We start from the raw sequence: 23168 nt of genomic DNA, 5'->3' as shown, positions 1-23168 counted from the left end.
TGCTTCCCGTCGCAAATCTATGGAGGTCTTCAATATAGACCAATCGTTCGGATGTAGATAATTTTTTAATTTATCGCGAAGCTTCCTAACCTGAGAAAGGTATTTTTGTTTATTCGAATAACGAGATTTTAAGGCAAGCTTGACGATATTACGCGATGTCGCCAGTGTTAGTTGTTTTATGCCTGATATTTTTTGATTTAAATTTACCCTGGCAAACTTCGGAACGATGTTGTTTTGAAGGCAATATTTTAGAAAAGAAATATGGTGACTTTGGGCCGAGTACCTTAGTGTAGATTTAATGTAATTTTGTACCAAGCCATTCAAAAAATATCCCATAGTAGTGTGTATCGATTGTTTACTGCTGGAGAGACAGGAAGTGAATGAAATAGTCAATAAGAGTTTAAAAGTTAATTAGATAGTATGAATCAGAGCTGTGCTACTCAATATGTTCTTAAAAAAAAAAAAAAAAAAAGAAAATGATGAACATGATTGGCACAAACAAGCATCTTATAAAAAGCAGAGATCATCCCTCTTTCAAAACTGAATAATTCACTATATCACTCAGTGGAATTGGAGAGGTTTGCAAAGTGGTATCGACAATATTCATGACTTAATCAAGCATTATAGTAATTCCATAGGCATCTCCCTTTAAGAAACCCTTGTGGGTAGCACAGTTGGTAGGATCGCTGTCCTCCCACGCTGGGTAGAAAAGACCAGAGTTCAAGTTATGTCGATGATGGGAGGAATTTTTATGGGACCTTTTTCACAAGGTGGATGGGTTAGTTGGTCTCAGGAGAGGGTAGGGTGGTTTTTCATAATAGAAAAACAGAAAATCAATCACAGAATGCAGACAATATATATGGAGCAATATGGCCTTAGTTGCTGATGCTCCTAAAAACCAATTACAACAACTCTTCAAGAAAAAAACTTAACACAACAAGTAACCTCCCTTTAAAAATATGCAATTTACAGATGAGATTGAAACAGTGGACTGTAGCACCTGGAGGTGTAGCCATTCTGCTGAACTCCAGTGTTCCATCCAAGCTTATCTCACTACACACTTTGTTAGAGGCATTTACTGCACATGTGCCACTCGAAAATACTTTCACTCTTATTTAATCTAATTTAATCACAGTCTATTAAAATGCACTGTTTGCTTGATGTTTGCGGAGCAGTCGGGTACGGGACATGATATTGCCAAGGGGGATGTCTTTGTGTGTGCACGATGTAAGGAGTGCAAGGAAATCAGGCGACAACTCAGCGTTGTTATGGGCCTTTATGAGAGCTTGAAGGACAGGGTGGATGCCCTCGAAGGAAATAAATTGAGGGGCCCATCAAGCTCTCAGCTGCCCACATCAACGCCAGAGCTTGCACTTGGTCATCAGGCAACACAGAAGCAGCCCCCTAGGCAGAATGCGCTGGTCCCACAGGAACTAGTAGTTGTTGGTGACTCTATTGTCAGGGAAACGGGGAACATACTTTGTAAAAAGGATAGGTGGAATAGGACCAGGGTATGTCTGCCAGGGGCAAAGGTTGATGACGTTGTAGAGCGGATATCATCTTTTAAGGGCACAAAAGGTGATATAGTTGTACACGTTGGCACTAATGATATTAAGAGTAGGAGACCGGCGGAATTACTTAGCAAGTACAGGTCACTGTTGAAAAAAAGCCGTGAATTAGGGTTGAACTTGAAAGTGTCTGCAATTCTGCCCAGACACGATAGGAGGGAGTATATGATGAGAGCCTTGTCGATCAATTCGGCCCTGGAGGGATTGTGCAAGGCTCAAGGGGTAGAATTTTTTTCAGCCTGGACTGTACTTGTTAACAGGAGAGATTGCTTCTACAGGGATGGGATACACTTAAATAGAAAGGGTGCAAGAATTTTTGCTGATGCTGTCGAGGCAGTGTTAGTTGGGGGGGATACAAGGACTAATAGATTAACAGTAGCCAGTGGCAGAGGTGGAAGTGATTCTTGCACTGCTTCTATTGAAATGAGCAGAAGTCTGAAAAACAGGATGCAGGATATTTCAGAGACTGCTGGTAGTCATTGCGGTACAAGTAAACACATGGGTTGTGTTAGGGTAGCTAAGAATAGAAACAGGTGCATGTATACCTGCGTGTACACCAATGCTAGGAGTTTGGTAAATAAATTTGATGAATTTGAGGTATTGCTCAAAACATCAAAGGCAGATATTGTTGGGATATCAGAGACGTGGTGTCACACAGATATAAGTAATGCGGAACTGGAATTTGGGGAATACAATGTGTATAGAAAGGATAGACAGGGGAGGAGGGGTTATGCTATTAATTAAGAAACACATAAAGTTCAAGGAAGTGAAGCCAGTCGACATCGATGGACAGGGCAGTGTCGAGTCAGTTTGGTGTGACATAAGCATAGGGAAATCAAAATTGAGAGTAGGAGTGTGCTATAGGCCTAATGACTCTGATGAGTATAATAAGATATTGTACAGGGAAATAGAGTGGGCCAGTAAATCAGAGAGTCTTATAATGGGGGACTTTAATTTCCCAGATATTGACTGGAATTTGTGGATTGGTCACTCGCACACTAGCAAGGCTTTTGTGGATTTATTGGATGATTGTTTTCTACATCAGCATGTTCGGAGACAACAAGAGGGAGCAATACTCTTGATCTGATTATCAGTAGTGATTCTTCATGCATTAAGAACCTGCAGATAAATGAACCACTAGGTGGCAGTGATCACAGTGTGTTGAAGTGGGATTTACTCAAGGAGGTAACTACCATCAGAGGTAAAGGGAAGGGTTTTTGTTTTCGTAAAGGCGACTATGATGGTCTGAGACAGTATTTAAATTCTATACAGTGGGACCAACTGATGATGTTACCAACAGCAAACTCAAAATGGGAAGCATTCAAGGAACTAATCTTGGAGGCTACTAGGCTTTACATACCAACTAAGAAATATTGTTCAAGGTTTAGGCCTAAATGGTTGTCAGATGAACTAATGAGACATGTGGCAGAGAAGAAAAATGCATGGGATACATACAAATTAATGGGTGACATGGAAGCCTATGATAGATATAAGTTGGTCTGTAACCAAGTAACAAAGGAGATTAGGCAGGCAAAGGCAGACTATGAAAAATCCTTGGCAAAGGATGCAAAGAAAAACAGAAAAGAGTTCTTTACATACTTGAACTCGAAAAGGAAAGGGATGAATCAGATTGGTCCACTGGATATTGATGGTTCAACAGTTGAGGATCCTGCTCAGGTGGCTAACAATCTAAACGAGTATTTTGCATCTACATTCACGCATGAGGAGTTATTCAGGAAGGAGAATGATGTAGGTAAAGTAAACATTGGCAGTGAGCTGGATGATTTTGTAATAACTGAGAGGAAAGTGGAGGAGAGATTGTTGAAGATAAACATAAAAAAGGCACCTGGGGTGGATGGGATCTATCCAGTTATATTAAAGGAGGCAGCAAAGGAAGTATGCAAACCCCTAGCCATAATTATGAGAGCTTCTTTGGACTCAGGGGAGGTACCCATAGACTGGAGATGTGCAAATGTAACCCCAATTCACAAAGGAGGATCAAAGGCTGACACAAGTAATTATAGACCTGTTAGTTTAACTTCTGTTCCAGGTAAATTAATGGAGGCACTGGTTAAAGAAGCACTGCAGGATCATCTAGACAAGAATTCAGTTATAGCTCAGACGCAGCATGGTTTTGTTAAGGGCAGGTCTTGCCTGACCAATTTGATTGGATACTATGATGTAGTCACAAAAGAACTGGATGCAGGGAATAACTTTGATATTATATATTTGGATCTTAGAAAGGCTTTTGATACTGTTGCACATGGAAGACTGCTGCACAAATTGGAGCAGTGTGGCATTGGAGGCAAATTGCTGCTATGGATAAGGGGATGGTTGAGTGGCAGAAGACAGAGAGTGGTAATCAATGGACACTGCTCAACGTGGACTAATGTTATTAGTGGAGTTCCTCAAGGTTCAGTGTTGGGTCCGTTGTTGTTTTCGGTGTTTATGAATGATATTGATGATGGGATATCAAGTTTAATGTCCAAGTTTGCAGATGATACAAAGGTTGGCAGGATCATTAAGGACAATACTGACGCTATGCTGCTGCAACAGGATCTGGAAAGGTTGAACAGATGGGCTGAGAGGTGGCAAATGAGGTTTAACATCGACAAATGTAAAGTGCTGCATATGGGAAACAGTAACCCCAGAGCAACGTATCAACTCTGCGGTACTACACGGACAGTGGTGGAGAATGAAAAGGACCTGGGGGTAATTGTGCAGGCAGATATGAAGTTCTCTGAGCAGTGCAGACGAGCTGCAAGAGTAGCTCATGGTGTCTTGTCAATGATATACAGGGATTTTTCTAGCAGGGATAAGGAGGTGATTATTCCCTTGTATAAGGCAATGGTAAGGCCACATCTTGAGTACTGTATACAGGTCTGGAGGCCTCATTTCAAGAAGGATGTAGAGCTGCTGGAACGGGTACAGAGAAGGGCAACAAGATTAGTAAATGGAACAAAGGGTTGCTCTTACGAAGAAAGGCTTAAGTTTTGCAAATTACAGAGTTTGGAGACTAGGCACCGGCGAGGTGATCTGATAGAGGTGTATAAGGCTTTGAATGGTTTGAGCATGCTCAATGCCAATGGGATTCTTCATCTTTCTCAGAATAATCACCTCAGAGGGCATAAATTCAAATTGAGGAAGGACGGATGTCGGATAGATGTGCGGAAATTTGCCTTTGGCCAGCGGGTGGTTGGTTGGTGGAACCGACTTCCATCACTTGTTGTTGAAGTTGATAGCCTAAACAAATTTAAAGCTCAACTGGACAGGTATTTCGAACGAACGGAGGGGTGAAATGGGAGTGGGTTTTTTTTTTTTTTTTTTTGGCTGATGCTGAATAAGCTTGCTTTCTTGCATCATATGCCTCTGCTAATGCTAATGCTAATTTCCATATCTCTCTCACCAAATCGCGATGCACTATAAATGATCTTGGAAACCTTGTCACACAGTTACCCACTCTGTTCCTCCTGTTAGGGAACTTCAACAGCCTATGCACTATGGGATGCCTGCAGACAGATAAATGTGGACAGCTAGTTGAATGTCCCGTCGACAGGCAAACCTTTCATTACTAAACACTGACTTTCACACTTATATGACTTTCTCCACAAGATCAACCTAAGCAATTGGCTTCTCTCTGCCTCCTACCCTCTTCTTATGCATTGCATGGTCTGTATTAGACAACCTGTTAAATAGTGATCACTTCCCAATACCTTCAAACAAGGTATTGGGAAGTACCTGTAGAAGAAACTTCTACAAGTACATTGCAGACATAAACATGACAAATATGAATGGGCAAAGTATTTTTCCTGCATATCACTCGATGACCAAATCATCAAACATTAATCCATTGATGTTACCACGTACACCACAGGTCAGATATTAGCAGCTGGAATAACTGCCATACCTCATTCTAATACAAGACATTACAGTCATTCCAATCGTTGGTTGAATAATGTTTGTAATGATGCAAAAAAAAAAAAAAAAAAAAAAGAGAGAGAGAGAGAGAGAGAGAGAGAAAGGAACAAAATGTGGAATTTATTTTGCAGGCATCAACTGCCCTTAACTTTTACAAGCAACTTAAAACAAAAGCATAACACATAAGAAGCAAAGCTGAAAAAAAGAATCCTGGATTAAATTTGCCTCCACTATCACTGAAGATATACATCTGAACCTTATCTGAAGAAAAGGGATGGGATACACTTAAATAGAAAGGGTGCAAGAATATTTGCTGATGCTATCGAGGCAGTGTTAGTTGGGTCTGAAAACTGCTAGATTGGGGGGGGGGGTGCAAGGACTAATAGATTAACAGTAGCCACTGGCAGAGGTGAAAGTGATTCTTGCACTGCTTCTATTGGAATGATCAACAGACTAGAAAACAAGATGCAGGATATTTCAGAGACTGCTGGGAGTCATTGCGGTACAAGTCAGCACATGGGTTAGCATTAGTAGAGGCATATGATGCAAGAAAGCAAGCTTATGCAGCATCAGCCAAAAAAAAAAAAAAAAAAAAACCTTCCACTTCACCCCTCCGTTCATTCGAAATACCTGTCCAGCTAAGCCTTAAATTTATTTAGGCTATCAACTTCCACAACAAAGGATGGAAGTCTGTTCCACTCACCAATTACCTGCTGGCTAAAGGCAAATTTCTGCACATCTATCCTATATCTGTCTTTCCTCAATTTGAATTTATGCCCTCTCAGGTGATTATTCTGAGCAAGAGGAAGAATCCCATCAGCATTGAGCATGCTGAAACCATTCAAGGCTTTATACACCTCTATCAGATCACCTCACTAATGCCTAGTCTCCAGACACTGTTATTTGCAAAACATAAGCCTTTCTTCATAAGAGCAACCCTTTGTTCCATTCACTAATCTTGTTGCCCTTCTCTGTAACTCGTTCCAGCAGCTCTACATCCTTCTTTAAATGAGGCCTCCAGACCTGTATACAGTACTCAAGGTGTGGCCTGGCCATTGCTTTATACAAGGGAATAATCACCTCCTTATCCCTGCTAGAAAAATTCCTGTATATCAGTGAAAAGACACCATTATCTACTCTTGCAGCCCGTCTGCACTGTTCAGATAATTCATATCTGCCTGCACAATTACCCCCAGGTATTTTTCATTCTCTACCACTGTCAGTGTAGTACCACAGAATTGATATGTTGCTCTGCGGTTACTGTTTCCAATATGTAGTACTTTACATTTGTTAATGTTAAATTTCATTTGCCACCTCTGAGCCCATCTGCTCAACCTTTCCAGATCCTGTTGCAGAAGCATAGCATCAGTAGTATCCTTAACAACCCTGCCAACCTTTGTATCGTCTGCAAACTTGGGCATTAAGCTTGATATACCATCATCAATATTATTTATAAATACAGAAAACAATAATGGACCCAACACTGAACCCCGAGGGACTCCACTAATAACATTAGTCCACGATGAGCAGTGTCCATTGATTACCACTGTCTGTCTTCTCCCCCTCAACCATCTCTTTATCCATAGCAGCAATTTGCCTCCAATGCCACACTGCTCCAATTTGTGCAGCAGTCTTCCATGTGCAACAGTATCAAAAGCCTTTCTAAGATCCAAGTATATAATATCAAAGTTATTCCCTGCATCCAGTTCTTTTGTAACTGCATCATAGTATCCAATCAAATTGGTCAGGCAAGACTTCCCCCTTAACAAAACCATGCTGTGTCTGAGCTATAACCGAAGTCTTGTCTAGATGATCCTGCAGTGCTTCTTTAACCAGTGCCTCCATTAATTTTCCTGGAACAGAAGTTAAACTAACAGGTCTATAATTACTAGTGTCACCCTTTGATCCTCCTTTGTGACCTGGGGTTACATTTGCACATCTCCAGTCTATGGGTACCTCCCCTGAGTCTAAGGAAGCTCTCATAATTATGGCTAAGGGTTTGCTTACTTCCTTTGCTGCCTCCTTTAATATAACTAGATTGATCCCATCCGCCACAGGTGCCTTTTTATTTTTATCCTCAGCAATTTCTCCTCCACTTTCCTCTCAGTTATTACAAAATCATCTAGCTCGCTGCCAGAGTTTACTTCACCTCTGGCATTCCCCTTCCTGAATAACTCCTCATGTGTGAATGTTGATGTAAAGTATTCATTTAGTTTGTTAGCTACCTGAGCAGGATCATCAACAGTAGAACCATCGATATCAAGTGGACCAATCTGATTCATCCCCTTCCTTCTAGAGTTTACATAAGTAAAGAACTCTTTCCTGTTTTTATTTGCATCCCTTGCCAAGGATTTCTCGTAATCTGCCTTCGCCTGCCAAACCTCCTTTGTAACTTGGTTACGGATCAACTTATATCTATCATAGGCTTCTGTGTCACGTGTTAATTTATATGTATCCCATGCATTTTTGTTCTCTGCCATATGTCTCATTAGTTCATCTGACATTCACTTAGGCCTAAACCTTGAACAATATTTCTTAGTTGGTATGTAAAGCCTAGTAGCTTCCAAGATAAGTTCTTTGAATGCTTCCCATTTTGAATTTTCTGTTTTTTTGTTTTTTTTTTTTTGGTTTTTAGGAGCATTAGCAACTAAGGCCATATTGCTCCGGGAATATGCGGTGGTCATTCACTGACCTTTCCGCATTCTCCGTATTTGGTGGTTATGGACTCGAACCCCGGTCTAATCAAGAAGAGTGTGTACGAACTGCTGCTCCTACCCACCTGGCTAGGGAGGCGCCGAATTTGCTGTTGGTAACATCATGAGTTCTCTACCATATGTCAGATGAATCATTAGTTCATCTGACATCCATTTAGGCCTAAACCTTGAACAGTATTTCTTAGTTGGTATATAAAGCCTAGTAGCTTCCAAAATAAGTTCTTTGAATGCTTCCAATTTTGAATTTGCTGTTGGTAACATCATCAGTTGGTCCCACTGTATAGAATTTAAATACTGTCTCAGACCATCGTAGTCACCTTTACGAAAGCAATAACCCTTCCCTTTACCCCTGATGGTAGTTACCTCTTTGTGTAAATCCCACTTCAGCACACTGTGATCACTGCCACCCAGTGGTTCCTTTATCTGCAAATTCTTAATGCATGAAGAATCACTACTGATAATCAAATCAAAAGTATTATTACTACCTCTAGTTGCCCCCGAACATGCTGATGTAGAAAACAATCATCCAATAAATCCACAAAAGCCTTGCTAGTGTGTGAGTGACCAACCCACAAATTGAAGTCAATATCTGGGAAATTAAAATCCCCCATTATAAGACTCTCTGATTTACTGGCCCACTCTTATTTCCCTGTACAGTTTCTTATTATACTCATCAGTCATTAGGCCTATAGCACACTCCTACTCCCAATTTTGATCTCCTAATGCTTATGTCACACCAAACTGACTCGACACTGCACTGTCCAGCGATGTCGACTGGCTTCACTTCCTTGTATTTTATGTGTTTCTTAATTAATAGCATAACCCCTCCTCCCTTCCTATCCTGTCTATCCTTTCTGTAGACGTTGTACTCCCCAAATTCCAGTTCTGCATTCCTTATATCTGTGTGACACCACGTCTCTGATATCCCAACAATATCCGCCTTTGATGCTTTGAGAAATACCTCAAATTCATCAAATTTGCTAGCATTGGTGTACACGCAAGTATACATGCACCTGTTCCTATTCTTACCTACCCTAACACAACCCGTGTGTTTACTTGTACCCCAATGACTCCCAGCAGTCTCTGAAATATCCTGCATCTTGTTTTCCAGGCTTCTGCTCACTCCAATAGAAGCAGTGCAAGAATCATTTTCACCTCTGCTAGTGGCTAAGGGTAATCTATTAGTCCTTGTATCCCCCCTCTCAAGCTAGCAGTTTTCCGACCCACCTAACACTGCCTCGATAACATCAGCAAATATTCTTGCACCCTTTCTATTTAAGTGTATCCCATCCTTGTAGAAGCAGTCTTTTCTGTTAACAAGTACAGACCAGGCTGAAAAAAATTCAACCCTAATTCACGGCATTTTTTCAACAGTGACCTGTACTTGTTAAGTTATTCAGCAGGTCTCTTACTCTTAATATCATTAGTGCCAACGTGTAAAACTATACACCTTTTATGCCCTTAAAAGATGATATCCACTCAACAACATCATCAACCTTTGCCCCTGGCAGAATATTTGCTGATACTATCGAGGCAGTGTTAGTTGGATCAGAAAACTGCTAGCTTGGGGGGATACAAGGACTAAAAGATTAACAGTAGCCATTGGCAAAGGTGAAAGCGATTCTTGCACTGCTTCTATTGGAATGAGCAGCAGACTGGAAAACAAGATGCAAGATATTTCAGAGGTTGCTGCGAGTCATTTCGGTACAAGTAAACACATGGGTTGTGTTAGGGTATCTAAGAATAGGAACAGGTGCATGTACACCAATGCTAGGAGTGTGGTAGATAAATTTGATGAATTTGAGGTATTGCTCAAAACATCAAAGGCAGATAGTGTTGGGATATCAGAGACATGTCACACAGATATAAGGAATGCAGAACTGGAATTTGGGATGTACAATGTGTATAGAAAGGATAGACAGAATAGGAAGGGAGGAGGGGTTATGCTATTAGTTAAGAAACACATAAAATCAAAGGAAGTGAAGCCAGTCAACATCGCTCGACAGTGCAGTGTAGAGTCAGTTTGGTGTGATATAAGCATTTGGAGATCAAAATTGAGAGTAGGAGTTTGCTATAGGCCTAATGACTCTATGAGTATAATAAGAAACTGTACAGGGAAATAGAGTGGGCCAGTAAATCAGAGAGTCTTATAATGGGGGATTTAATTTCCCAGATATTGACTGGAATTTGTGGGTTGGTCACTCACACGCTAGCAATGATTTTGTGGATTTATTGAATGATTGTTTTCTACATCAGCATGTTTGGGAGGCAAGTAGAGGGAGTAATACTCTTGATCTGATTATCAGTAGTGATTCTTCATGCATTAAGAATCTGCAGATAAAGGAACCACTAGGTGGCAGTGATCACAGTGTGCTGAAGTGGGATTTATTCAAAGAGGTAACTACCATTAGGGGTAAAGGGAAGGGTTATTGCTTCCGTAAAGGCAACTTCGATGGACTGAGACAGTATTTAAATTCTATACAGTGGGACCAACTGATGATGTTACCAACAGCAAATTCAAAATTGGAAGCATTCAAAGAACTTATTTTGGAAACTACTAGGCTTTACATACCAACTAAGAAATATTGTTCAAGGTTAAGGCCTAAATGGATGTCAGATGAACTAATGAGACATATGGTAGAGAAGAAAAATGCATGGGATACATATAAATTAATGGGTGACATGGAAGCCTATGATAGATATAAGTTGATCGTAACTAAGTCACAAAGGAGATTAAGCAGGCAAAGGCAGATTATGAGAAATCCTTGGCAAAGGATGGAAAGAAAAACAGAAAAGAGTTCTTTACCTATGTAAACTCGAGAAGGAAAGGGATGAATCAGATTGGTCCACTGGATATCGATGATTCTACTGTTGATGATCCTGCCCAGGTAGCTAACAAACTAAATGAATATTTTGCATCGACATTCACACATGAGGAGTTATTCAGGAAGGGGAATGCCAGAGGTGAAGTAAACTCTGGCAGTGAGCTAGATGATTTTGTAATAACTGAGAGGAAAGTGGAGGAGAAATTGCTGAGGATAAACATAAATAAGGCACCTGGGGTGGATGGGATCTATCCAGTTATATTAAAGGAGGCAGCAAAGGAAGTAAGCAAACCCTTAGCCATAATTATGAGCGCTTCTTTGGACTCAGGGGAGGTACCCATAGACTGGAGGTGTGCAAATGTGACCCCAATTCACGAAGGAGGATCAAAGGCTGACACAAGTAATTATAGACCTGTGAGTTTAACTTCTGTTCCAGGAAAATTAATGGAGGCACTGGTTAAAGAAGCACTGCAGGATCATCAAGAGAGACTTCAGTTATAGCTCGGACACAGCATGTTTTTGTTAAGGGAAAGTGTTGCCTGACCAATTTGATTGGATACTATGATGCAGTCACAAAAGAACTTGAAGCAGGGAATAACTTTGATATTATATACTTGGATATTAGAAAGGCTTTTAATACTGTTGCACATGGAAGACTGCTGCACAAATTGGAGCAGTGTGGCATTGGAGGCAAATTGCTGCTATGGATAAAGAGATGGTTGAGGGGGAGAAGACAGACAGTGATAATCAATGGACACTGCTCCTCGTGGACTAATGTTATTAGTGGAGTCCCTCGGGATTCAGTGTTGGGTCCATTATTGTTTTCTGTATTTATAAATAATATTGATGATGGTATATCAAGCTTAATGCCCAAATTTGCAGAAGATAGAAAGGTTGGCAGGGTTGTTAAGGATATTACTGATGCTATGCTGCTGCAACAGGATCTGGAAAGGTTGAGCAGATGGGCTGAGAGGTGGCAAATGAAATTTAACATTGACAAATGTAGAGTACTACATATGGGAAACAGTAACCCCAGAGCAACATATCAATTCTGTGGTACTACACTGACAGTGGTAGAGAATGAAAAGGACCTGGGGGTAATTGTGCAGGCAGATATGAAGTTCTCTGAACAGTGCAGATGGGCTGCAAGAGTAGCTCATGGTGTCTTGTCACTGATATACAGGAATTTTTCTAGCAGGTATAAGGAGGTGATTATTCCCTTGTATAAAGCAATGGTCAGGCCACACCTTGAGTACTGTATACAGGTCTGGAGGCCTCATTTCAAGATAGAGCTGCTGGAACGAATACAGAGAAGGGCAACAAGATTAGTGAATGGAACAAAGGGTTGCTTTTACAAAGAAAGGCTTAAGTTTTGAAAATTACAGTGTGTGGAGACTAGGCATCAGCGAGGTGATCTGATTGAGGTGTATAAAGCCTTGAATGGTTTGAGCATGCTCAGTGCTGATGGGATTCTTTCTCTTGCTCAGAATAATCACCTGAGAGGGCATAAATTCAAATTGAAGAAAGACAGATATAGGATAGATGTGCGGAAATTTGCCTTTAGCCAGTGGGTAGTTGGTTGGTGGAACAGACTTCCATCCCTTGTTGTGGAAGTTGATAGCCTAAATAAATTTAAGGCTTAGCTGGACAGGTATTTCAAATGAATGGAGGGGTGGTTTGTTTTTTTTTCTCTTCTTCTTCTTGGCTGATCCTGTATAAGCTTACTTTCTTACATCATATGCCTGTACTAATGCTAGTGCTAAAAATTAAACAACTCACTGCCAAAAATCCTCTGACTCTTTCTCTCCAATCCTTAGATGGAAAGGGTGAGATTGATCATCTCCCACAAGGAGACAATAAATACCTTTGCAGAATCCTTTTCCCAATTTGCCAAAACTGCATATGAACAGACTTTTCTGAAGGATAAAATGAGAGCTGAAAAGGTGAGAATTGATTTCAGTATACGGTCATCACTTCCATATAACCAGCCTTTCAGAATTTAAGAACTACAAGAATCCCAATATAAATCAAGAAATAGTGCTGCTGGCTCAGATGGGATATAACTTGAGGAAGGACGGATGTCGGATAGATGTGCGGAAATTTGCCTTTGGCCAGCGGGTGGTTGGTTAGTGGAACCGACTTCCGTCACTTGTTGTTGAAGTTGATAGCCTAAACAAATTTAAGGCTCAACTGGACAGGTATTTCGAATGAACGGAGGGGTGAAATGGGAGTGGTGTGTGTTTTTTTTTTGGCTGATGCTGAATAAGCTTGCTTTCTTGCATCATATGCCTCTACTAATGCTAATGCAGCTCGGTGCCTTACTCTTTACTGACTCCTGTCAGTCAGATGCTCGCTGAGAGTTTTTACCCCACCTCTTGGCATCATTCAATTATGTCAGCGTTCCCAAAACCAGATAAGGATCAGTCTGATACATAAAATTACCAACCAGTCTTTCTTACTAGCTGCTTAGGGAAAATTTTAGAAAAACTGATGCATAACAGGCTCACATGGTATCTAAAATCTCAATCGCTGATGAATAAAAGTCAATTTGGTTTCTGTAAAAACGGGTCCACATGAGATCTTATGATCATAGGGTAAATATACAAAATGAGCATTTAGTTATTTTTTCATGGTATTTGCTTAGATTTACAGAAAGCATTAGTAAAGGCACATGATGCAAGAAAGCAAGCTTATACAGCTTCAGCCAAACCCCCCTTCCCATTTCACTGATCCATTCATTCCAAAAGTTTGCCTAGTTCTGCCTTGACTTCCACAACAACAGATGGAAGTTTGTTCCAGCAATCAACTACCCGGTGGCTAAAGGCAAACTTCCGCACATTTATTCTACAACTGTCTCTCCTCAGTTTGAATCTATGTCCCCTCAGGTTTGTAATCTGAGCAAGAGGAAGAATCTCATCAGCATTAAGCCTACTCAGTCCATTCAAGGCCCTATTCGTCTCAGTCAGATCACCTCGCAGGTGCCTAGTCTCCAGAAGCAGCAATTTGCAGAACTTTTTTCATAAGAGCACCCTTTTGTTCCCTTCATCAGTCTTGTTGCCCTTCTCTGTACTTGTTCTAGTAACTCTACATCCTTCCTAAAATGAGGCTTCCAGTCCTGTACGCAGTACTCAAGGTGTGGCCTGACCATTGCCTTATACAAAGGGCCTTTGTAACCATGGCTTATTTTCCAATTTGCTTTTCCCCAAGATCAGTTTGTTACTTTTGTTTTCCAGTACTTTCTTTTTTGTTGTTATTTCTTTTAGTTGGTGTCTGTGTTCACTTTTGGGATTCCTAGTATTATCTCAGCCAGTAGTTGTGCTATACTTGCAGGATCACATGCTGTCCTACACACACACTCTCTCTCTCTCTCTCTCTCTCATAGTTTCAATTAAAAGGGACTAACAAAGGTCTTTTAGTTCTGTCTCCCTTACATATTTTTCCTGGGTTCAGTTTTTCAGGAAAAGTGATAGGGAACTTGAACTACATGTTTTCATTTTATGTTGGAGAAAGAATAAAAGTGTAGTTTGATTATTCCAGATTAATTTTATATTAAAAATTGTGATAATTTTTTCATCTGGAAAAATATGTACTTTGAGTTAAATTGAAATAACATTTATTCCATAAATTGTGAATCTGAGAAACTTGGGATAATTGCTGAAGTAACTAAGGTGATATATTATATTTCTGATGTGCTTTATTTTTTGGATTTTAGGTACCAGTTGGAACTGTTGTCAAGGAAACTGGAAGAATAGTATCTGACCTAAGTTTTCTTGGGTCAAAGTATATTGCTGCTAGAGGTGGTTCTGGTGGTAAAGGAAATTTTTTTTTCTTGTCCAATGAAAATAGGCATCCTCGAGTTGCTGAATTTGGTGCTGATGGTGAAGTGCATTCATATGTACTTGAACTGAAAATTATGGCCCATGCTGGACTTGTGAGTATTGGTCAATAAAGGATGCCACGAGTTATTTTTAAATGATGCTTCTATTAAATATTTCCATTGCATTGTAACGTCCATTCCTTTTCCCTTAATTGTAGACCTTTTTTTTGTCAGGCAGTATTTCACCATTTTTGTAGATAAAAGTTAAACATTATTTACACTAGCCATTTATAGACTAGCGTTATGTTCAATTGTATACAAGATTGTGAAACTGTATAACAGTCATGAATTGGTGACAACATTTTGTTAAGATAGGAAGATGTCTAATTTTAATAGTAATTTTTGAATGCATATTAGTATTAGTAAAGGAAATTTATGAAGAAGCAAGTTTATATAGAAAAAATATCATCTGTCCATCTACTGTAATAGTTTGATTAAACTACAAATTTATTCAAACTACCCACTTCCACAACACCAGATGAAAGTTTGTTTCAATAATCTATTACTCTGGGTGAAAGAAAATTTTCACACATCTGTCCTGTGACCATCCTTTTTTTTTCCCCCAATTTAAATTTATGTCCCCTTATGTGTGTCACCCAAGAAAGAGTAAGTACACTGAGTGGACAGAAATCATAGGATACCTACCTAGTAACTGGTAGGCCCACCTTTTGCCTGGATAAGGGCAGTCACACGGCGAGGCATCGAAGTCCACTAGATCACGAAAGTGTTCCACAGGTGTTTCCTTCCATGCTTGATGCATCACTGTCCATAATTCCAGCGCATTCCTTTCGGTGGAGAATCCAAAGCTCAAACGAACCTTTCCACATCATTCCAAAGAGGCCATTCCATGGTGGAAAAATCTGCTGAATGCTCTTCGAACCATGTTCTAGTCACCACGACTCTGAGGAGAGGTGCATTGTCCTGCTGGAAGAGTCCATTGCCCTGTGAGTGCACGATGACTATGAAGGGATGCAGATAGTCTGCAAGGATGGACCATTACGACCATCCACCCACCTGAACAGTTCCTTGTTGACATGATGGATGCATAGCTTCGTGCAGTTTCCTCCAGATATGTACCCTCCCGTCCACTCGAAATAACTGGAAACAGGACTCATGGGACTAGGAAACCCCTCTCCAATCATCTAAGGTCCAGTGCTGATGTTCATTCGCCCAGTTGAGGCATAGAGTCCTGTGTCGTGGTGTTAGCAATGAGACTCTTGTGAGTTGGTGGCTTCCATTACCTATTGTGACTAATGATCTCCTGATGGTCTTGGTGGAGAAGTTTCTGCCATCTCCCTCATTGAAATCAGCCTTGATTTGTGCCACTGTCGCTCTCCGGTTGGCTGAAACAATGTGAGGTAGACGTCGACAGCCATGTTAATCCACCACCTTTCTCTGCCTACAGCGCTGTCCATGATAAGATGTTATTCCAGAAATGGCATATTCCCGATACACTCTTGATACTGACAAATGGGGATAGTGCAATTTCTGTATCACCTCTGCGATAGTGACCCATGCATTGGGCACCCGCTATTCTCCCTCTTTCAAAGTCCTTTAACTCAACGTTTATCCATGCTGACATCAAATTACAGTCTACGTAAATGCAGTGTACCTATATACCTGCCAAGTGAATGGGTTCACCCACTAGTGAGATGGGTGACAGAGTCGCATTTCCCAGGAACCAGGTATCCCATGAATTCTGTTCTTTCGTTGTATATCATGAGAATTTAGTGTACTCCATTTAAGGCCTTAAATACCTCAGTCAAATCTCCTCAGACGCCTCGTTTCCAGATGAAATATGCAGAGCTCGTGTGTTTTTTGGTAAGAGTATTCTTTTGTCCCTGACTAATATTGTTTGCTCTTTTGTGCATCTGTTTTACTGGATAAACATCCTTTCCTAAAATGAGGTTTTCCGACCTATATGCTGTACTCAAGATGTAGCCTAACTGTAGTTAAATTTTTTGTAGTATCAAATAACAAAATATACAGGCAGTTCTCGCTTTACGAGTTCCAGGGTTTACGAGTTTTTTTCCCCAAGTATCAACAAAATCGAAAATATGAACATTAATTGAAAAAATGAATGTTAAACATTCATAAATACCGCATTCTAAACCACGTGCATAGCTATATAATAGTGTACCCCACTTTGCGATATTAATCAGTTCCAGAAACGTTAAAATATCGTAATGTGAACCCAGTAACAAATTTTTTTTTGGTAATTCGTTTCAAGATCTCGGAAGTTGAAATTTTCGCTGTATAACTAAGCTATTTATCTTTCTAAAATGTAATTTTTAAGGTCACAAGCGTGATTTTAATGCCATATAAAAGGTCGTGAGCGTAGTTTGTAAATTGTATTAGTTACCAATTCAAATCATTAAAATGCACTACACTTTCATCGTTATCATATGTTCAGTTATAAGAATCAATTTTAAACGCCTTTGTGATATTTTTCTAAAGCACATTTCTGTAGGTCACGACCATAAAACAATAAAAACAATTTGCACTTTCCGGTTTATTGGGCTTTTCTGTTACTGCAAGCAATTATAAACAGGTAGTAAACTCTGTCTTCTTGCATTTGCGAAAATACCGATAGCTGGAATTGTGTGGTTTTTTACGTTATTATGTTGAAATGTGTTTCCCCTTTACTGAAATCTTCAATCGTATAAAAAACATGAATAAATTTCAGGATCTTCTCTTCATTCCTTTTTTTTAAGCTTCGTAAACTTGTTACTCCACGTGAATTGTGTTAGTTGCAATTTGTGTGTGCCGTAAAAAAAATGCTTATGCATGCAATCGTGAAATTTATAATTAAAAGAGAAGAATATCTTGGAAATGGGGAATCAATAGCAAGTAGTGACCATAATACCATAAAATGGGTTTTATCTAAAGAAATCTGTGGTCAAAAGGTAAAGGTTGAGAGCCTCAATTTCAAGAGAGAGGGACCATAACGGAATTAGATATTTCTTAGGCTTGATTAATTGGAGAGACCAATGTATGGCATCAAATACAAATATGCTGTGGGAAATATATGAGAGATTTATCCTCAAAGTCACAAACTTATTTGTGTCAGTGGTCAAATTGCATAAACGTAAGTTGCCAAAATGGATGATAGTTGAAGTTAGGAATGTAATTGAACAAAAGAGACAAGCATGGGACATTTATGGACAGTCACATGATTTCAGTTTGTATGTGCATTGTAAGAGAATATGTAATAAAGCCACTGTTGGGGTAAGATGTCAAAAGCTGATTATGCGAAAGCACTGCCAGAGAGAGTTAAGAATGGGGGATAGGAAGTTCTCATATATATGAATACAAAAAAAAAGAGAGTAAATCAAATAGCTACCTTAATTGGTTGCAGGTCCATAGAAAGCCCAGCAAAAATAACAGACAAGTTGAACAGATGCTTCTCAATGAAATTTACAGCTGAAATTAAGCTTTTTTTTAATCTCTGGAAAATGTTGAGGAGTCAAACTGCTGTAAATAAGTGATATAGTGATCTCAGAAATGTTTGTTAGAAAAGTACTGAGATTAAAAAAGGATACAGCTCCAGGGGAGAATGGGGTATATATTCAGTTAGCCTTAAGAACACTGCATTCAAATGTATCAAACCATTGGGAATATTAATGAGCACATCCTTAGACAACAGGAAGATTCCTTGAACTGGAGAGGTGCTAATATCTTCACTCACAATCCACAGAGATGGAGCTAAAGAGAAGTTGGGTAACTATGGACCAGTGAGTTTGACTTCTGTGGTAGAGAAGATCATGGAGCCTGTAGTTAAGAATATAAGTCAGGGCCATCCTAACAAGAATGGTATCTTGATTAGATCCTAGCATAGGTTAGTTTGGCAGATAATGCCTGACCAGTTTGGTAAATTACTGTAATGTAGTCATTAAAAAGTTGGATGTAGTAAACAACTTTGATATATATCTAGACTTTAGTAAAGATTTTTATACCACCCCTCATGGAATGTTGCTGTATAAACTGGAAGAACTTAGAGGTACTGGTAAGATTCTATACTGGATTCAGCCTGGCTGAGAGATGAGATCCAGGTGGTTGTCACAAATGGTCAGTCTTCAGGGTGGACCAATGTAACAAGTGTGGTCCTTTCAGGGCTTGCTCTATGGTGGATCCCATCCTCTTTCAGATCTTCATAAATGATATTGACATGGATATCCAAGGGAAGTTCTGTAAATTTGTTGATAATTTGAAAATGGGAAACTTCACAATTTATGTGGAACAGAAATTCTGGATTGACATATAAGCTACAGAGGAAGGAGCTCAGTGTGGTTCAGGATGAAAAAGGCTTAGATGTGACAATTATTCAGTCTGACATTGAATTTTCCTTGCAGTGTAAACTGGTATCAGTCAGATCTCCCCTTAGATATTTTGTTGTCAAATTTTCTAGGGGAAGATCCGTTTGAGGTATGTTAGGCACTGAAGAAATTGAATAAAATGAATATGGAAGGTCCATTCTCCCTTGTAGGTGAAACAAGGGAGAATAGACAAGAGAGATACAAGTATTAAGGAAGGCAGCAAAGGAGGTAATCAAACACTTAGCCATAATTATGAGAGCATCTTTGGATTCAGGAGAGGTCCCTGTGGATTGGAGATGTGCGAATGTACCCCAAATTCACAGATGGGGATGAAAGGGTGACACGAGTAATTACTGACCTGTTAGTTTAACTTCTGTTTCAGGGAAAATAATGGAGTCACTGGTTAAAGAAGTGATGCAGGACCATCTAAACAGAAATGTAGATATATTTCAGTCACAGCCTGGGTTCCTTAGGGGGAGATCTTGTGTGACCAATTTGGATACTATTATGTTTCAGGAAAGTTTTTGATACTGTTGCACAATAAAGACTGCTGAGAGAGAGAGAGAGAGAGAGTCAGTGAGTCAGTGGACACTACTCTTTGTGGACTAATGTTATTAGTGGAGTCCCTCAGGGTTTGGTGTTTGGCCCATTGTTGTTTTCTATATTTATCAGTGATATTGATGGGGCATATCAGGCTTAATATCTAAATTTGCAGATGATACAAATGTTACAGGGCATCTAATGATGATATGCTATTGCAACAGGATCTATAGATGCATATTGAATTTGTTAATGTGAATGAAAGCATTAGTGAAACTTTCACTTCTACTTTTATTGCTATTGGTAAGTCAGCATTCTGGACTACTCTTTCATGAAGAGTTTGCCTCTTCTTATTGTTATTTTTAGTATTAGTATTAGAAACACTTTATGTAGCTACAGCCAAAAGGGGAGGGGAACTATTTCCCCATTAGTTTCATCTGAGACAGAGTAAAGATGCCATCAGCATTTAGTTTACTTAAAGCCTCATACACTTCAGTTAGGACACCATGCCGATACCTAGTTTCCATATACTTCAATACTGCAGTTAAACATAAGAAGGGCACCTGGGATGGATGAGATCTATTCAGTTATATTAAAGGGAGGCAGTGAAGGAAGTAAGCAAACCCTTAGCCATAATTATGAGAGCAACCTTGGATTCAGGGGAGGTCTCTGCAGACTAGATATTTTCAAATATATCTTCAATTCACAAAGGGAGATCAAAGGGCGGCACAAGTAATTAAGACCTGTCAGCTTAACTTCTATTCCAGGGAAAATAATGGAGTCACTGGTTAAAAAAATAATGCAGGATCATCTGAACAAGGCTTCATTGAAATAGCAATTGAAGTTTAACATTGACAAATGCAAAGTACTGCATATGGGTAGCAGTAACCCCAGAGTAACGTACCACCTGTGTGGTACTACACTCAGGGTAGTGGAAAATGAAAAAGACCCTTGGGTCTTTTTCATTTTCCAGTGCAGACAGGCTGCCAGGGCAGCTCATGGGGTTTTGTCAATGATATACAGGAATTTTGCTAGCAGGAATAAGGGAGTGATTATCCCAATGTATAAGGCAATGGGCAGGGCACATCGTGAGTACTGCATACAGGTCTGGAGTCCTCATTTTAGGAAGGATGTAGAGCTGCTGGAATGAGTACATAGAAGGGCAGTGAGCTTGGTGAGGGGAGCAAAGGGGGTGCTCTTACCAAGAAAGGCTTCAGTTCTGCAAATTGCAGCAACTATAGACTAGGCACTGCAATGTCATCTGATTGAGGTATTTAAAGCTTTTAATGGATTGAGCAAGTTCAGTGCTGATGCGATTCTTCCTCTTGCTCAGACTGTGCAATGTACATGAGGGGGGCACAAATTCAAATTGAGGAAGGATAGTTGCAGAATAGATTTGTAGAAGTTGATAGCTTAAATAAATTCAAGGAAGAACTATACAAACTATTGGAGGAAATGGGAAGGGTTTTTTTTTTTTTTGCTGATGCTGTGTGATCTTGCTTTCTTGCATCATTTATCATTTGCCACTACTAATACTAACAAAAACCATGGAGCATATGTATAAAATCTCAGAGAATGACAGAAGATTGGATTATATTTATCCAAAGGAAACAGGATTATTACCTCTGAATATAGCAGAGGCAGTGAGCTTGGCTAAGTTTAAAGCAAAATTAGATGGGAAATGGAATGATCTCGATATTCTTTTTTGCTTTATTTATATTTATCATTTTGTCTGATGCAGAACAATTCTACTTTCTTTCACCATCCTTATTAAGACTAAACCAATAACAAAGACATTAAACGTGTATTATGAATGTGTCCATCATACAAAGGGTACTAGGAAAGTTTTGCAATATGACGCAACAACGAATCACAGGAAGCTGCTTGTTGCTGCATGTTGAGACATGTTCATACGTGCATAGTAGCCGCCGCACCTAGTCGATGGGCTCAGTTATTCATTAGTAGTGAGAGTGTAAAGTGCTTGCGATGGCATCGTGGTCACGAAATGAGATAAGGACAGTTTTGCGGTATAATTTCGTGCATGGTTTAACCATAGACCAGTGCTTAGAAGAAATGACTCTTGCACTAGATGATGATTGTCCACATCGTACAACGATATTCAGGTGGTATAGGCCGACCGGGCTAGCCGAGTGGGTAAAGTACCTGCCCGGCAACCCCAAGGTCGCGGGTTCGATTCCCGCCTCGGGCTTGGATCAAAGTACTGCAAAAACCTTGGGAGGTGCAATATGGCCACAGAAGCCGATGCGCCAACAACTACCAAATCAAAAAAAAAAAAAAAAAAAAAAAAGGTGGTATAGAGAATTCCAAAGGGGAAATTTCACTCTGGAGGATTCTGAGAGGCCGGGAATGCCACGAACGTCAGTTACGGAGGAAAACGTTACTGCTGTGAGGAAAATGCTTGACGAAAACAGGCGAGTGACCTACCAACAGATAGAGGATACTTTGGGCCTAAATGCACCAGCAATTCGTTCGATTCTGCAAGATCATTTGCACGTCAAGAAACGTTTTTCTCTCTGGGTGCCGCATCAACTGACTGAAGAGCAGATGACACGACGTGTGACTTGGTGCCGGGAGATGTTAAAAAAGTTTGATAAGGGACAGTCTCGGTATGTGAACAACATCGTGACAGGTGACGAGACTTGGCTGTACTATTACGATCTGCCGACCAAGGCTCAAAACAAAGTTTGGGTCTTTGATGATGACGACACACCCGTAATTGTCAGAAAATCCCGATCTGTAAAGAAGAAAATGATAGCTGTATTTTTCAAATCGAGTGGAATTGTGGAACGTGTCGTTTTGGACACGCAGAAGACAGTCACAGCTAAGTGGTATACTGAACAATGCCTGCCTAAAGTCATTGGATCTATGAAGAACCTGCGGCCAAAGTCAAGAATGGACACCTGGTACCTCCATCACGAAAATGCTCCAGCTCACTGCGCCAAAGCCTGCACCGAATATTTGACCACGAAAGGACTGAAACTTCTCGAGCACCCTCCCTACAGTCCAGACCTTGCTCCCTGCGACTTTGCACTGCTCCCGCATGTGAAAATGAAGCTAAAAGGGAGGCGGTTTTCCAGTGATGAGGACCTTCTACGGGCTTGGGACAACGAGTGTGCTTTACTCCCTAGTGAAACTTGGCAGAACTGGTTTAAAGATTGGTTTCGGAGGATGGAGAGGTGTATTGAATGTAGAGGAAATTACTTTGAAAAAATTAAATAAACAAAGCTGTATTGCAAAACTTTCCTAGTACCCTTTGTATTATCTGAGCTTGAAAAATTTTTTTGTGAAATGGGTACCAAAAGATTTGAATAGCAGCCAGTTGCGCAAAGACAATTCTTGAGAATTTTGCTTAGTGTTCAAATAAGTTTGTTATCTAGCTGGTGATATGG

General features: G+C 40.0%; 1 protein-coding gene across 1 annotated transcript in view; it reads left to right on the top strand.

Moving 5' to 3' along the window:
* LOC150078812 (mitochondrial ribosome-associated GTPase 2) overlaps positions 1–23168 on the top strand; it is a 53915-nt gene that overhangs the window by 22937 nt on the left and 7810 nt on the right. The window contains exon 5 of the mRNA XM_090382377.1: positions 14738–14956. Within this exon, the coding sequence (XP_090238503.1) occupies positions 14738–14956 (219 nt within the window). The remainder of the gene's footprint in view (positions 1–14737; positions 14957–23168) is intronic.

The sequence above is a fragment of the Mastigoproctus giganteus genome, chromosome 10 (genome assembly GCF_048544385.1).
Source record: "Mastigoproctus giganteus isolate SK-2022 chromosome 10, ASM4854438v1, whole genome shotgun sequence".
NCBI lineage: Eukaryota > Metazoa > Arthropoda > Arachnida > Uropygi > Thelyphonidae > Mastigoproctus > Mastigoproctus giganteus.
Note: the sequence above shows the minus strand (reverse complement) of the source record. Positions and strands in the feature narration are given on the sequence as shown.